This window comes from Danio rerio, chromosome 1, assembly GCF_049306965.1.
Source record: "Danio rerio strain Tuebingen ecotype United States chromosome 1, GRCz12tu, whole genome shotgun sequence".
Classification (NCBI taxonomy): domain Eukaryota; kingdom Metazoa; phylum Chordata; class Actinopteri; order Cypriniformes; family Danionidae; genus Danio; species Danio rerio.
The window spans coordinates 28617264-28633140 of NC_133176.1; the positions used below are offsets into that span (position 1 = coordinate 28617264).

Below are 15877 nucleotides of genomic sequence, written 5' to 3' on the forward strand. Positions count from 1 at the left end.
GAATACTCACATTCAAATTTCTCATATGGGTACTAAACAGCATTTAAGAATCAGGTATTAATTGCCAACACTTACCATAGCAGAAGCATGGATTATTTATTATTATTATTATTTTTTTGTTATAAATGTTTTAAAGGAGTAACAAATCTGTGTTATTTTCCAGGTGAATTTATACAAAATCTCACTGAGCAACTGTTTTTCATAAGAAAAGGCTATGTTTTACCATGAAATGAAGATACTATACTTGATTCATGATCTACAATTGTATAAAAGATGAGACTGTTACAAATTTTAACAAATGGTACTGTTTATTTATTTATTAATTTTATTAAGATTTAATTTGCATCTGCCTCCCAACACAAGATCCAGTTATTCTTAAGCTCCACTCAATCCACCGTCAGGAGCACAATTTGAAAGAGAATGTTATCTATACATGTACAACGCTATGAAATCAAGGTGTTAGTGTCACCATCTAAAGAGCGAGTCTTTGTTTTCTGCGTTCTGCAATTTGTCTCCAAACAGTGGAAGAATGAAATCCTACCTGCTGTAAATTTAATCTCAGCCTCTAACTCAATCACAGTGAGTTAAATCTGGCAATTTATTAGCACGTTCCTAATGACAGGCATCATCTTCTCATTAAGCGTGAAATTTAGTCACACTTGTGAGTGATTTACTCACAGTACAAATGGTCGTTAATGTATTATTGCTTCAAAACAATTAATTGGAATGAGACGTAAACACTTGTTTGATTGGCAGCTGTGGATAGTACATTTGCTGTATTGCACGAACACTGACGGATCGGGCTCACAGCAGTAAATAAGATGTTATGACATCACCAGTCTGACTCCTGGCAAAACAATATGACAAATGAAAGAAAATCTGTGTCTAGTACATCGAAGACGAGTTCGGATGAAAACAGATGTTACATAATCTTTCCTTTTCTTTGCAGAGAGACACCTCTAAGAAAGAGACTAAAGTTCATCCGTGTTTCTGACATGTTTGCTGCAGCAAGTTTGAAGACTGTGATGACTGGTAATTACCGCCAGCAGACAAGTAGGCCTTGGCACCTGTGTTTTCTCTGAGAGCAAGATAATGAAAAAACAACAGCGCTGTCATCACCTTCGGGTTCCTGATTGCATTATCAAAACTACAGCCGGGCTTGGCATCTGGGCGTGACCTTGTTAACTGCCAGGGTAATTAAGTTTAACCAATTGGGAGAGGGGATGATAAATTATTAGCAGGTAGATTTTGTTCACATTTTATTAAATTGGCCTGCCAAAAGGGTCGGCCAAATTATCTGGGGCCTCATTTGTTGGAGGCCGGCCACATTGGCGCATCTGTTACAATTATTTATAATTTCAAGCAGTCGAAAACCAACAGAGTTCGGCATCAGCCACGTAAAGCAATTTACAAATGATCTGATGAGGGAGTGTTTGAGTCTTTTCCCCTCATTTCTAGCCAGCAGGGAAGATGAGGGGCAAAGAAGGAGAATAAAAGGGTGAGAAAAAGAGAGTGTGAATGAGTGCGAGTGTGTGTTTGTGCGAGAGAGAGAGAGAGAGAGAGAGAGAGAGAGAAAAAAAAAACAGCGTGCTGTAATTACAGAACACGATTAGTTTGTTCTGGGAGTTTTGCTGGCACTGGTGGTCTCAGTGTAGAAGCAGAGGGAACATATGGAGGGGCTCGTGATTGCTCTCCCCGAGGCCCGTGACCCGTCTGCTGGCAAAGCTGCGAGCTGCATCTGAATTAGACTGTTCTACACATGTACCAGTTCTGCCACAAAACAAATCTGATCACTGTTAATTACGAAACAGCTATAATCAGGCCCTTGACTGTATGAAGCCGGTAGATGAGGGCTTTGCTCTGAGCCAGAGCTGTTGAAATGCGTGTGTGTGTGTGTGTGTGTGATTGCACAGCGTTCCCTGCACGCTTATCTGCACTAGCACAAGCGCGGTGGAGGTGCAAAAACATAGGCTCTAGTCTATGCGTGTTTGTCTGAACACAGACAAGAGTGGCTCTCGGGTCAGGGTCGTGTGTGAGCAGCCCTGTGTTTTTAACTGCTGATCAGAGCCCCTGCAGATGGACGGGGACTGGAAGTGAGTGAATAAGTGACCGGTTGGGCCTTTAACACATGGCTGGGGTTTATTAATGAGTCTCAGTACACACGCTGCTCATCTGATGAAAGCGCTTGAGCACAGGAGGTCATATCATTACAGTCGAAAAACATTCAAAACACACTCGCCAGCAACCAACAAAATGATCTAGGACAGCCAGTGGCTGGACTCATTTGATGCCATTTTCCATACTGCTAATACAGCCCTTTTAAATACACAGCGGGATTTCAGAACGCTTTGAAGAGATGACAATACATGATTTATTTATTATTATATAATTTTTTTATGCATGTTAAACCATTGAAAGGTCATAATTTATTTACAATATAAAAAATTAAATATCTAAATATCTATGGTCAAATCTGAAAAGTCAGTAATTCAATAATGTCTGGTTATTATCAATAACACTGTTTAAACAGAAGTCACATTCAAACCAAGCAGGTTTCTGATGGTTAAAATTTGCATGTCCAACTTGAACATGAGCAAGGCAAAAACTACTACTAAAATGTGGAACTCATTTTCCTTCTAAGAATAAAATATATAGGGCCCTATCATACACCCGGCGCAATGTGGCGCAAGGCACGGCGCAATAGTCTTTTGCTGGTTTCAGCTTGGCGCAAGAGTTGTTTTGAGGCGTTGCGTCACGCTGTTTAAATAGCAAATGCATTAACGCTCATATGTGCGCCCATAGGCGTTCTGGTCTAAAAAAAAAGGCGTTCTGAGGTGCACTGCTGGCGTGTTGCTATTTTTAGAGAAACTAAAATAGATTTTTCATTAGACCAAAACAAGCCCGGTCTAAACTCCGGCACAGAGTTGCGCCTCGCTTACACACTGCTTAACATGCACAAGAGAGCAACAGGCAAATAGGCCTATCTTTACATATGAAAAAAAATTAAATATTAAGAATATAAATAGGATATAATAAGAATAGATATAGGATATAAATATAAAGGATTAAAATATTACAAAACATATTATTTTCTAGCCTACATAAATATAAAAAACCACTGCTTTTATGTCTTCTTCATCTCGGGAGGCTTTTTCAGTTCATTCATAACAATTTGCTTTTGTATAATGTTATTATTATTATTAGCAGTATTATTTATTATATCCAAATTTATATTTGTTTTATAAAAAACAAGCTTAGATTTGCCCACCTGTCAGGTTTTAGACTATATGGGGCACAGCATGTGTTTTAGGATATAACTCAGGTTTTTGAACACACTTCGTTAATATTGTTTATTTATTCGTTTGCTGAAAATTAGATCTGAATTTAGAAATAGTTTTGAAATTAATATTTGCGCTTAACAAACGCAATTAATTATTTATAGACTAATTGATGTCTGTGCATAAAGGTTTCCCTATCCAAGAGCGAAAGTGAAAGAAGATCCATTATCTCTCATTCTAACTCAGTAGATGATCTGTTTAACAGTTTTCTGTTAAAAAAACTATTAACTGTAAACTGTTTGCTAGTGAAATGCTCAGTTTTTCCACTTAGACTTACCTTACGTCCTGTAAATATCGAATGCGCTTATGGCGCGACGCAGCTGGCTCTTAAAGGGAATGGGAGATGAGACTCTAATTGGTTTATTCTCAAAACACACCTATAACTCATTAAGAAAATAAACTCAACCCTTTTAGACCATGCGCCACGGCGCAAAGCGGATTTTCCTGTCCTCAAATTAGCAAAAATGTGTTCTGACACGCCCTGAAATCGTTTGCGCCCTGCGTTTTGCGCATGGACCGTCAAAATAGAGCCCATAAAATATATCTTTTCCATTTGAAGGCTTTTTGCTTTCTTAAAAATAATGTTTTGTTGTTTTTGTTGTTGCTGATGTTTTTGTTTTGTTTTTTGTTTTCTGTAAGTTCAATAATAGTTGATTGACTAAAAGTTAATTTTGTCAATAGAACCATATAAATGTACTTTTATATGTGGTCATTTTTCTCACTTTATTTAAAACTTCAGGGCAAATGATTCATTAAAAAAGTAGAAATACTAAATAAATATTAATAAGATATAAAACACTTTTCAAAAACGAATGATTACAGGTTACTAAAACAGATATCACGATGCAGTGGTGCAGTGGGTAGCACGTCCGCCTAACAGCAAGAAGGTCGCTGGCTTGAGCCTCGGCTGGGTCAGTTGGAATGTCTTAATGATGTTTGGATGTTTCCCCCCGTGTTTGCGTTTGTTTCCTCCGGGCGCTCCGGTTTACCCCACAAGTCCAAAGGCATGCGATATAGGTGAATTGGGTATGCTAAAATTGACCATAGTGTATGAGTGTGTGTGGATGGGTGTGTATGAATATTTCCCAGTGATGGGTTGCGGCTGGAAGGGAAAAAATAGGCTGGATAAGTTGTCGGTTTATTCTGCTGTGGCGACCCAAAATAATAAAGGGACTAAGCAGAATAGAAAATGAATGAAATTTATGACTAAAACAAAAATATGTAAATAAAATGCAAAATGTACACATTCAAAACTGCTAATTTCTCACAATGCTGTTATACATGTTGCTGTCTGTTGCACTCATATAAATCATGAGAGAATATTACCATAAGCAATGTATTTTGTGACACCACAAAATAAATGACAGCAAATAACATCAAACAATAGACCTTTTATTTTGTCCATGCGATACATAGTCATATTGCACAGCCCTAACTTTAAGATTTGCAAACAATAAAACCACCAACGGCCAATCCCAATAGCATGCTTTATTTCCCATAAATTTGCAATGAAACGGACCAGTACACTGCAAAATCTACAAAAATCTGATTATTTAAATACTACAAATGTCTTTTTTTAATTAGTAGAACTGTGTTTTATTCAACATGTTTATGACAAGTATTAGGGCATACAGTTATCTCACATTGACCCTACTCAAAACAATATAAAAAACAATTTAATTAAAATATGGAATTAACTCAAAGTGCTTTGCTTATGTTAACTCACTCTTTATGATTAAGTGTTAGCAACAGCTTGTGTTAACGTAACTATCAACAATGCTTTTTTTTTGCTTGCAATATTCAGTCTTTTTTCAGCTCATCCTCAATCTAATCACAGGTTCTACTCTCCACTACAATGGCAATCCTACAAATTTCAACAAAATATGAACTATGAATCCCAACATAGTCGAAACTAATGTATGCCTTTCAGGTAATCTTGTTAATCTAAACATAAATCAATAACTGAGAGAAATCTTCATCATTTAATGTTAGCCAATATTAAACGATTATCAAGAAGCAGCAGTAAAATGGCCTTTAAAATATACTTAATCTAGGTTATATTGTCTAAAAAAAACTATGCAACAATTAACTTACAGATAATGTATTTTTGTTTTATAAAAATTAACGTATCAACGTGGTCTGATAAAAAATGTTTAACAATTCCTTTCAAGTCCTGCACTTAATCAATTCCTGCACTTTAAAATGCCCTCAAAAGGAACAGAAATCTGCACGTGAAAGCCCATAGAGGGCCACACTCCTTCCAGATAACACAAACTGATTCAGAGTCTGAACCAACAGAACAGCAAAGTCGAGCTTGACTTGATAACATGCCATTTGAGTCCTATAGCACCTCCGAGGTGACAGAATAGAATCAATTTATCTTGTGCAGTTGACTACTGTTTTTTTTTTTTGTGTGTGTGTGTAAAATTGTAGGAGCTGTAGCTAATTTTATAAATGCAAATAGAGTTATTGCTTATTTGAACATTTATTTTTGTATGAACCTTTAAATCATTGTATGATTTCGAAGACTTCTAGCGCATCGGTGGCTGTCCTTGAGCGTTGAAAGCACTCCTACTAATTATTCCAAAGTGTGCTGGATGTCACTTTAGTAGTCTATTAGGAAATGCAATTTATTTGAGCTATATCAAAAGGCAATATTTGGTTACAGTCATCTGTTATTTACTTCTGGGCAAATAAATGAGTTTTTCAGCCTAATATATTATGCTGATTGAAAACGGGGCCATCATTATTTGGACTTTGCATCTTTATATTGTTGTTTGTAAAACAATAAATGTTTTTTCAATAAATGTTTGTTCAATAAATGACACTTGATATAAAATGCAGTTAGGGTTGGGCAGATAGACAATGCCATTGTCCATCGCTGATCCTCCACCCTGCCCCTGTCGCAAACCCGCTCGCGAAAAATGCACACTCAGGCCTCGTTTACACGAATACGTCTTAGTATTAAAATGGCATTTTAGAACGAAAATGATCCACATCCGCACCGTTTTACTTAGCATTTCTAAACAGTTCTTCGTCCGAAAATGTACATCACGTGACTACACACACAGCCACACACACTGTCATGCCCTTGTCTGAGCTCCAGAGAGCAGTGCACGTCGGACAGTTTATCAAGGATGTACCGCTGGATCACGTCTTACTAGTTGTTAAATGTGATATTTAATTAATCTTGTCTCCATCTAACAACTCTTCTGTCTTTTGAATCTATTAGGTAACATGTCACAGCATCAGTACACTGCTTCAGTCTTTCATTTTCACACTTGTACTTTATTTAGTGAAAACCTCAGATACTCTTGGTTTTGCACTTTTTTTACCGACCAACCTTCCGCGGAAAATCTGATTGACAGGTGGTCATTTGTGTGCAAATTATCTATTTCTTTATGATTTGTTTTTGTGTAAAAGAAAGACCATGCGGGTCAGGTAGTTAAAACGGTAGGCTAAAAATAATTAATTTGTTATGAATGAATGAATTATTAAAAAATAATTAATTCACCTCCGAATATGACGATGATACCATCACCCATCGCTATGTTTTACATTAGACATCATACGATACCAAATTGGTCGACATCGCCCAACTCTAATTGCAGTATTAATTAAGCAAAACTTTTCGCAATACAAACCAAAGGATTGGAGTCGTAGTAGCTCGACGTTCTACCACAAGATGAGCTGTTAAACTACAGCTGTTTGTGATAAACAAATCATCACAGAAAAGGTAAATCACACTCTAAGACCTTTCTCTCCCTCTTGTTCTTTGTATTGCTGTATTTATACTATAGTAATATTTTAGTGCCTGCTTGGGTTATTATAAAGAACCGCCAACTTATCTTGCATATGTTTTACACAGCGGATGCCCTTCCAACCGCAACCTAATGCACCCATACACTCTTGTAATCACACACATACACTACGGCCAATTTAGCTCATTCACTAACCCGGAGGAAACCCATGCTAACACAGGGAGAACATGCAAACTCCACACAAAAATGCCAACTAACCCAGCCGGGGCTCGGACCAGTGACCTTTTTGCTGTGAGGCGACCGTGCTACCCACAGCGCCCTTGTGACACCCTGAACACTCAGATGTGGCAGAGAAATGCATAACTCTGCAGAAATTATGTTGTTTTATGTCGTTCAGCTTTATAACCTTGATCTGTGTGTATTGTCATCCCAATACATTATGCTCTACATTATGCGAAGGAATAATTCAACTACTAGATCTAAAGCACTGTTTTAGAATAAGCAATGGCTTTTATCGTATAATATACCCGTATAATAATTCCTCACATTTTATATAGCGCAAGAGGAAAAATAAGCTCCGTACCGCAGCATTTAATCTAACAGGGTTGAGCTTAACCTCTTAATGAATTATGGGTGTGTTTTGAGAATAAACCAATCAGAGTCTCATTGATTAGCCTACATAATTAATTTTGTCTGTTAAGCGCAAAGATTTGTTTCAAAACTATTTCTAAATCCAGTTCTAATTTACAGCAAACGAATAAATGAACAATAATAACGAAGTGTGGTAAAAAAAACTGAGTTATATCCAAATTCACACGCTATATACAGTCCAAAACCTGACAGGTTGACAAATCTAAGCTTGTTTTTAATAAAAAAATATATAAATATAAATTTAATAAATAATACTACTATTAATAATAACATTATAGACAAGTATATTGTCATGAATAAACTAATAAAAAAGGTCCCTGAGATGAAAAAGGCATGAAGTCAGTGGTTTTTATATTAATGTAGAAAGTAATATATATTTTTGATATTTTAATCCTCAAACTCTTTTTAATTTCTAAAGATATTTGCCTATTCCTGTACATCCTGCTGTTTTAAGCAATGTGTAAGCGAGGCGCACAACTAACATGCTCCGTGCTGGACTTTAGACCTGCTCTCAGCTTGTCTGTTGAACAGTCTATTTTAGTTCCTCAAAATAGTAACACGTCAACAATGCGCCTTAACACGTCTCTTTTATAGACCAAAACACCCATGAGTCCACAAAGTGGCGCAAATGGATTTGGTATTTAAACAACAAGGCGGAAAATAGAAAATTGCTGTTGCGTTGGTCTGAAAATAGCAACACGTCATGGAAACACGTCTTGTGCCCTATTGCACTGGGTGTATGATAGGGCCCAGAGTGATGAAACCAATTATGATTAGGGGCCATGATGGACAGAAGCCAGTGGGCAAATTTGGCCTGGTTGAGTATCCCCTGCTGGTCTCACTAATACCACTTCCGGCAGCAACCTTGCTTTTTTCATGTGGTCTCCCATCCAGGTACTGACCGGGCGCCGGGTGACCATGTGAGAGATGCAGAGAGCTAGCTACAGATGTGAATGCATTGGCGGAAGAAAGGAGTTTCTCTCACAAGAATAATTGAAATATCAAAGTCGTAGCACAGCAATTTGGCTGCATATAGGCCTGCAGCCTCGTGCCTATGCACTGATCGTAGAGCTGATATAAAGCCTTATTGCAGTGCTATGAGTGTGATATTCCTCATATATTATAAGGGAATGAGAGATGAGACTCTCATTGGTTTAGCATGGTATGGCCAAAAGACACCCATTATTATTGAAAGCGTAGGTACAAGTTGCGAAGTTAAATCTTGCATGTCACTTGATAATGTGTGTTCTGCAGGTATGGTTGAGTTTTATGTGAATAAGAGATGAAGTTAAATGTATTTATTGAATAAGGAAATAGTATCTCTTTTAGAAGACTTTAATAAACAAAAATGGATTTGATCCCTATATGTTTGGAGATTGTTGTTTGAAAAGACATTCAGTGGAGATTAGCAATCTATCAGATTTCCTAAAAAAATCTTTATTTATGTTCAGAAGATGAACAAAAGTTTTGATTTTGTGGTGAACTAACCCTTTAAAGACACAAAAGATGCACTCTGAGGAAACACTTGCTGTAGACGTACAATAGGCCTGATGAGACATCATCCCGTTAATGTTATCCAAACAAGTTGAGTGAAACAAACTGGCGAGGCAACCCACAGTGATGGAGGCATTGGCTCCTAAAGATTTAAAGCCAAACACATCGGCAGCCTCTCAGTATGCTGGAAGCTCAGGGTTTGAGCGTCAGATAGTGATCAAAAGAAACACATCTACTCATCTAAACATGACCCCACATAACAAGCCGTGTGTGCAGGGAGCGGACACTTCAATTATACATCTGACAGCTCGGCTTTCACTAACACTAATAACACGCAGAGGCAGATGTTGAGAGGAGCGTCTGGGCTCTGGAATAGGGAGAAATGGGGAGCGAGACATTGAAATTTCATCACTTGGGAGGTTTCTCGCAATCTCAAACTTTAATTAAATTCATAACATTCCACCTATTAAATAAATACTTCGATAGGTGATAAAGCTGATTAAGTGATCACTAAATGTCTTTGGCCGTCTATAAAATCGAGTTAAACACAGAAAAAGAAAAAAAAAATAGCAGTGTTAATTAATTCCGAGATTAATCAACGACTTCACTCGAAACAAGTTAATAAAAATCTGCATGTCCAATCAATCTACACCGCGAGATCAATTTGCCAGTTGTTGATCCTAGAGGAGCAACAAACGCTCACGCTGAGATGTGAGAAGCTACGCATTTCTAACAGTTCTTGTCAGTATTCATAATAAAACTTTGTCACTCCGTGTAGTAGCTAGAGATTGCATAGGCAACTGCACGAAGCTGCAATAAATCCCCTTGTTGAGACAGGGGATGCCACATGGAGTGTTAAATGCGTTGCTAATAGACTGCAAGATGCAACACTTCCTGTGTAATCCTCAGGAGGCCAATTCTGGACTTGGTTTTCAATGGCTTTTGACTAGAAAGGAAGAACCTACAAGGCTTAAATACTGATTTAGATCAGAGAAAGGCAGAAGCACCATAGTGACAACCTGGGTCACGTCACCGCACAGCCAGACTGCCACAGGAAAGCAAGAGATGAAAGGAAAAATAGAAATAGCAAAGCACTGAAAAATCCTGAGGGAAAATAGTGCAATCGGTAAGATCACTGGGATTTACTTCCAAAGAACAATGACTTGAAACATACCATAAAAGCCACACAGTGGCCCAGTCAAAGTTCACAGATTACAACTGGATACCACCCTGTTAAATCTGCAGTTTCAGCATTTTTAATAAGAGGAAAAACTAAAACGATGCTTGATATTATAGGGCTTACAAATAATAATACATTAGCATCATTTATAAACAACATAATAATTGCCTCTGTGTAAAAAACTTAGATATTGATGGCTTTTTAAAGCATGAAAAAAATCATTTCCGTCTCTGAAAGCACGATTCTGATCAGCAGCATCATTTTGATATATATATATATATATATATTACACAAACTATTTTCTAGTCCAATGCTCTTTATGTACAACATTTGTTTTTTACAGGGTGTCTGTGCTAGTTTCATGCCTCTGATATCACTTAATGGTCTTTTTCTTCTCACTTAATTGAATTATTTCAACAGATTATTATCTCAAAATTAGCCTTTTTATGGTGATACAACATCCTGATACTTTTATCATGCCATTAGACCTTACTAATTAAGACTGAAATTCTATTATTTTCTTTCCTGCTATCTGTATTAATAATTACACAATAATACAAATCAAGAACATGTTTTTAGTAGTATTGGTCATAAGAAAAGCACAGCTCATAAGAAAATGCACCAAAGACTGCCTTTGAAATAAATGTTTATGGGCTAATACTTTGTTTCAAAATCAAATTTTTATTGCTTAATCCCACTGTGACCAGGTTTGAATTAAATATTTGAAATGTGCATTATTTATTTAGGACAGGTCACATCCATATTTCTAATACAGAAATACATGATTTCAGCCTGCACTGGCCTTTGTGCACTTCTTTAGCCCCAACACAATGGGCTTTTTCTTTTTTCTTTTTTTTTTGTTCCGCTTGGACTTTTCTTCCTCCATCACTCCTCCTTTATTCAAATGAGAGTCTGGTCTTGCTCAGCTCCCTCTGCTGATCAGCACTTTGATCATTCCTAACATTTAAAATTAAAATAAAGCTCTAACAACCAGTGCATTAGAATTTAACAGGTGTTCAGGAAGAAGCTGATACAGAATTTCAGATTACACTAGAATACACATCCCAGTCAGTGCAATTATAGCGGGGAATGGAAAGCCCTCTTGACTGTGTTACACCTTGGGATAACTGATCAGATCACTTTGATGTCTGTAGGTAAAACTGTTAAGAAACAAAACAGCCAGGCAACCACTACATGAACTCAGTAAACACAACTTGATATTCAAAGCAATACATTGGAACTGTGCATAAAGCATGCATTGATTATCGTGCATACCCAAAATCACGAGATGTGCCTCCATACGGTGAGGTACACGTGTATAAACAGAGACAACACATATCTGGCTGAATCTACAACAGCACTTTTGGAGAAATGCTTTCTGTGGGACTTTTGCATAGTTGTACTTGCTAACTGAACCGTTTGCTAATGCTCGAGCAAAATTTCCAGCAACGTTCTGCATTATTGCTACAAAACTGCTAGAGCTCCATCCCCATGCAGCCATTTTCTAAAGCTCATAAAGTGTGGATTGATACATTCTGGTCAGGGACTCGTTCTAAAAGATGGTCATCAATTTCTAGTGGTTGATTTGCAACCAAAAAAAAAAGTACAAAAAAAGCACGCAACCTGGAGTTGATCTATGAAAAAATTTAATACAAGTAAGCTATAATATGTAATACAATAAGCTAACGATAATGTCTGCTATTTAAACTGTACCAATTTGAGCTAAATTAAAACTAAAAACAACACAATCAACATACACACCCAAAAAACAAGCAAAAGGTGCACCAGTTCAATAGAAAGTCCAAGTGAATGCAATCATTCATTCCTCATATACCATTAGTTATAGTTTGCTAAACACGCATCCGCAGATTTTAGCCCATCAAGTCTATTCATTTGTTTGTGTAAATGTGTGTACATTTATAGTTGAAGTCAGAATTATTAGCCCCCCTGAATTATTAGCCACGCTGTTTATTTTTTCCCCAATTTCTTTTTAACGGAGAGAACACGTTTCTAAAAAATAATAGTTTTAATAACTCCTTTCTAATAACTGATTTATTTTATCTTTGCCATGATGACAATACATAATATTTTACTAGATATTTTTCAAGACACTTCTATACAGTTTAAACTGACATTTAAAGGCTTAACTAGGTTAATTAGGTAAACTAGACAGGTTAGGGTAATTAGGCAAGTTATTGTGTAACGATGGTTTGTTCTGTAGACTATTATAAAAAATATATATAAATATAGCTTAAAGGGGCTAATAATGTTGACCTTAAAATGTATTTTGAAAAATTAAAAACTTTTATTATATTCGAAAAAAAAACTAATAAGACTTTCTCCAGAAGAAAAAATATCATCAGACATACTGTGAAAATTTCCTAGCTCTGTTAAACATCATTTGGGAAATATTTAAAAAAAAAAAAAAAGACAAAAAAATGTCAAAGGGGGTTAAATAATTCTGCCTTTAACTGTATATTTATTCAGTTTGTGAATTAATTTCAGTAATATTATTGATTAATATGAAAATGTTCATATGATTTTTTATTTTTAAGTTTTTAGTTACGATTCCCCCTAAAATCAAACCTGTATAAATCTGCAGAATTTTTTTCAAAATTCTGTGCAGAAATAGCAAAAAATGTTTGCAGATTCTGTCTGGCACTAGTTATCGCCCAAACTAAATATCAATGTCATAAGACAATTCTCAACAATCGAATTTCACAAAGATCTCATAAACTACGGAAAGTTATAAATACAGCAGCTTATCTACAATGTCACATTGCATTACTTTACTGTTGTTCACTAAAGAACAGCATTATTTAAAAAAGTGTTAAAAATGAAACAAAATAAATTATCCTAAATTCTAATAAAAACTAAGCGTAATATTTTAGTAGTTTACATCATTGACGGAGTTAAATTGTGACGAAAGAAAATTGTGATTATAATCTAATTTAAACTGAAAAAATAGAGCCAAAATGTGTATGAAGATGAGGTTAGTTTTTCTACCTACCTACTATAGAAAACACCTAAAAGTGACTTCAAAAACAGGATACAATTTTTTTTTTTAAAGTGTATCATTATTTCATACAAATTACTCAGTACTAATAAATAACTGTTTATTGAGCACAAAATCAGCACATTACTTGAAGTTTGAAGTGATGGTTGCTGATTATTTAGCTTTGCCGTTACAGGAATAACTGTAAGAATGGAAAAAAGCTTTTTGAAACTGTAACAGTATTTCACAGCATCGCTTATGGTTAAACAAACACAGCCTCGGTGACCATATGAAAGACTTTTATAAACCATAGATTGAAGTCTATATCATTATTAACATTGTTTACAAATACACATTAACTGATTACATGCGTAGTTAAGAGTCAATCTGGCATGGTTTTAGCAGGGTTAATGGCACATGCTTTGGACATTTGCTTTTGAAAAAGAACAGTGGACAAAAACTCCTGACCATCTCTTCCCAGAGCTTTCTTACTGAAAGGCATTTCATTTATTATGGATGTGGTTTTACTAAGAGGAGAAAAAAGGAAATGAACGGTGTGTGGTTTTGCTGAAGTGCTCATTCAGCTTGCTTTGCATACAAAGGGCATTGAGCGTGATGTAAATCTGTCATGGTGCTCCCCACACGCACTCACCTCACAGTGCCCCGCGGCTGCTGTGAAACTCTGCAGCTGTGCCTGGAGTTCTTGGATCTGCTGATCTCTCTGGCTGAGCTGCATGCTGAGGGCTGCTTCCCGCTGGTGGAGCTGTTCCTGGCTGTGCCAAAGGGCCTGGTATGACACGCTCAGCTCGCTGTAGAGCTGTCACAGCAGAAACAGACAGTGAAGGACAAGCTCGGTTAATGCAGTTAAGTCCTTGCTCCAACACAAGTTCACCCCCCGAGGGGCAGCGCGTTCACTTGTGAGGACAGGCGCTAAGTTCACACAACAGATGCGTGCCTGTACCTTCTGGTAAGAGACGGTGTCCGCTGTGTGGGCCTCCTCCTGGCTGCGCAGGACTCTTTGCGTGTCCAGGTTAAGACCCTCCAGCTGCTGAATAAGATGGGCCTGTTCTCCTGCATGTTCTACGCTCTGCTTGTACAGACACTGCAGGTCCTGGAGCTCACGCCTGGACACATGCGCACATGACTTTTTGGGTTTTACTGTTCATACACATTGTTTTGTGCTAACTTTACATTCTATGCATATGCCTTAGAGAGAGAAAAACGTACAGTACTAATAAGTAAGGGGACCAAACTAATGGGACCAAAATTCCATCCCATATCAAAAATTGTCATACTGTTCTCGTGGTGGCTTTGGTCCTCACAATCTTCACACACAGACCACATACAGAGTACACACAGGGATTTTTGAATTTTTAACTGCGTAAGTATATTCGATCCCCAAGCCATACCCAAGGTTATTCCACTAACATAAAACTAAAACCAATAGTGTTGCTTAAAAAAGTGAACAGAAATAAAGCAAAGAATAAAGCTATATACATGAATTCTTGTGAAAACATGTGTAATGTTTTTAATCATGTTTACTCTGTTGATTTTTCTCCTCAACAAATTTTGCACCTTTTTTAAGAAAAAACACTATGAATTATAATGTCCAATTTAATAAAATAAAATAACTTGCCTTGGTTTGTCTGTACTATAATAACAAACAACTAAAAACACAACTAAACTAATTCTAACTGTAATATTGTGACAGTGATCCATAAAAAACACTACCCCTAACCATTACAGATGCCACATTTTTATTGATAACATAATGAAATTTTGTCCCCATAGACAAACTACTATTCATATGTGGACATTCAGGCTTTGGAAGTCTACACTCTTAGAAAAAAAAGGTACACGGTGGTACAAATTATGTTACTTAAGCAATGGTTTAGTACCTTTGTAAAAGTTGTACTTTTTAAGGTACAGAAAAGACCTCTTATGTTAATGTTCTGTACCTTTTATGGTACAATTGAAATGAAGGTACACAATTGTTCTCGTATGAATCAAAAGTGTTAAACAACTCCTTCTTTATTACAATACCTATGAAAATAAATATTAGTGGAAAGGTAAAGTGATTTTATGAATAATTTCCATATTAAAACATGAATCATCGTTTAAAAAGCATATGTTTAAAGAAACTCATAAACATGAATTATTAAGAACTACAATATAATACAAAACAACTGGTAAAACAAAACTATAGGTATTGTAAACCAAACCTTTAAGGCGTTTTTTAAATAAACATTTGCTAAGCCTTGTCTGATAAATACATTTTCATTATTGATATCTGCAACTTTTGGTGTTTGCTTTCCACTACACACGTGAGATGGCAAAAGTCCTGCATATACTTGTAAGTGTTCATGGAGACATTCTACTACCGTAAAACTAGTCAAACATTGTGCATATCTCGTTGCTATACTTTTGCACATTTTTTTTTTACTTTTAAGTGATTACA

The 15877-nt window shown here is 36.4% G+C and overlaps 1 protein-coding gene across 11 annotated transcripts in view; it reads right to left on the bottom strand.

Moving 5' to 3' along the window:
• cntln (centlein, centrosomal protein) overlaps positions 1-15877 on the bottom strand; it is a 188491-nt gene that overhangs the window by 152384 nt on the left and 20230 nt on the right. For all 11 annotated transcript variants that reach the window (XM_073951811.1, XM_068221311.2, XM_073951805.1 and 8 more), the window contains 2 exons: positions 14381-14543; positions 14072-14236 (listed from right to left, as the gene is read on the bottom strand). In XM_073951811.1, coding sequence (XP_073807912.1) covers positions 14072-14236; positions 14381-14543 — 328 coding nt within the window. The remainder of the gene's footprint in view (positions 1-14071; positions 14237-14380; positions 14544-15877) is intronic.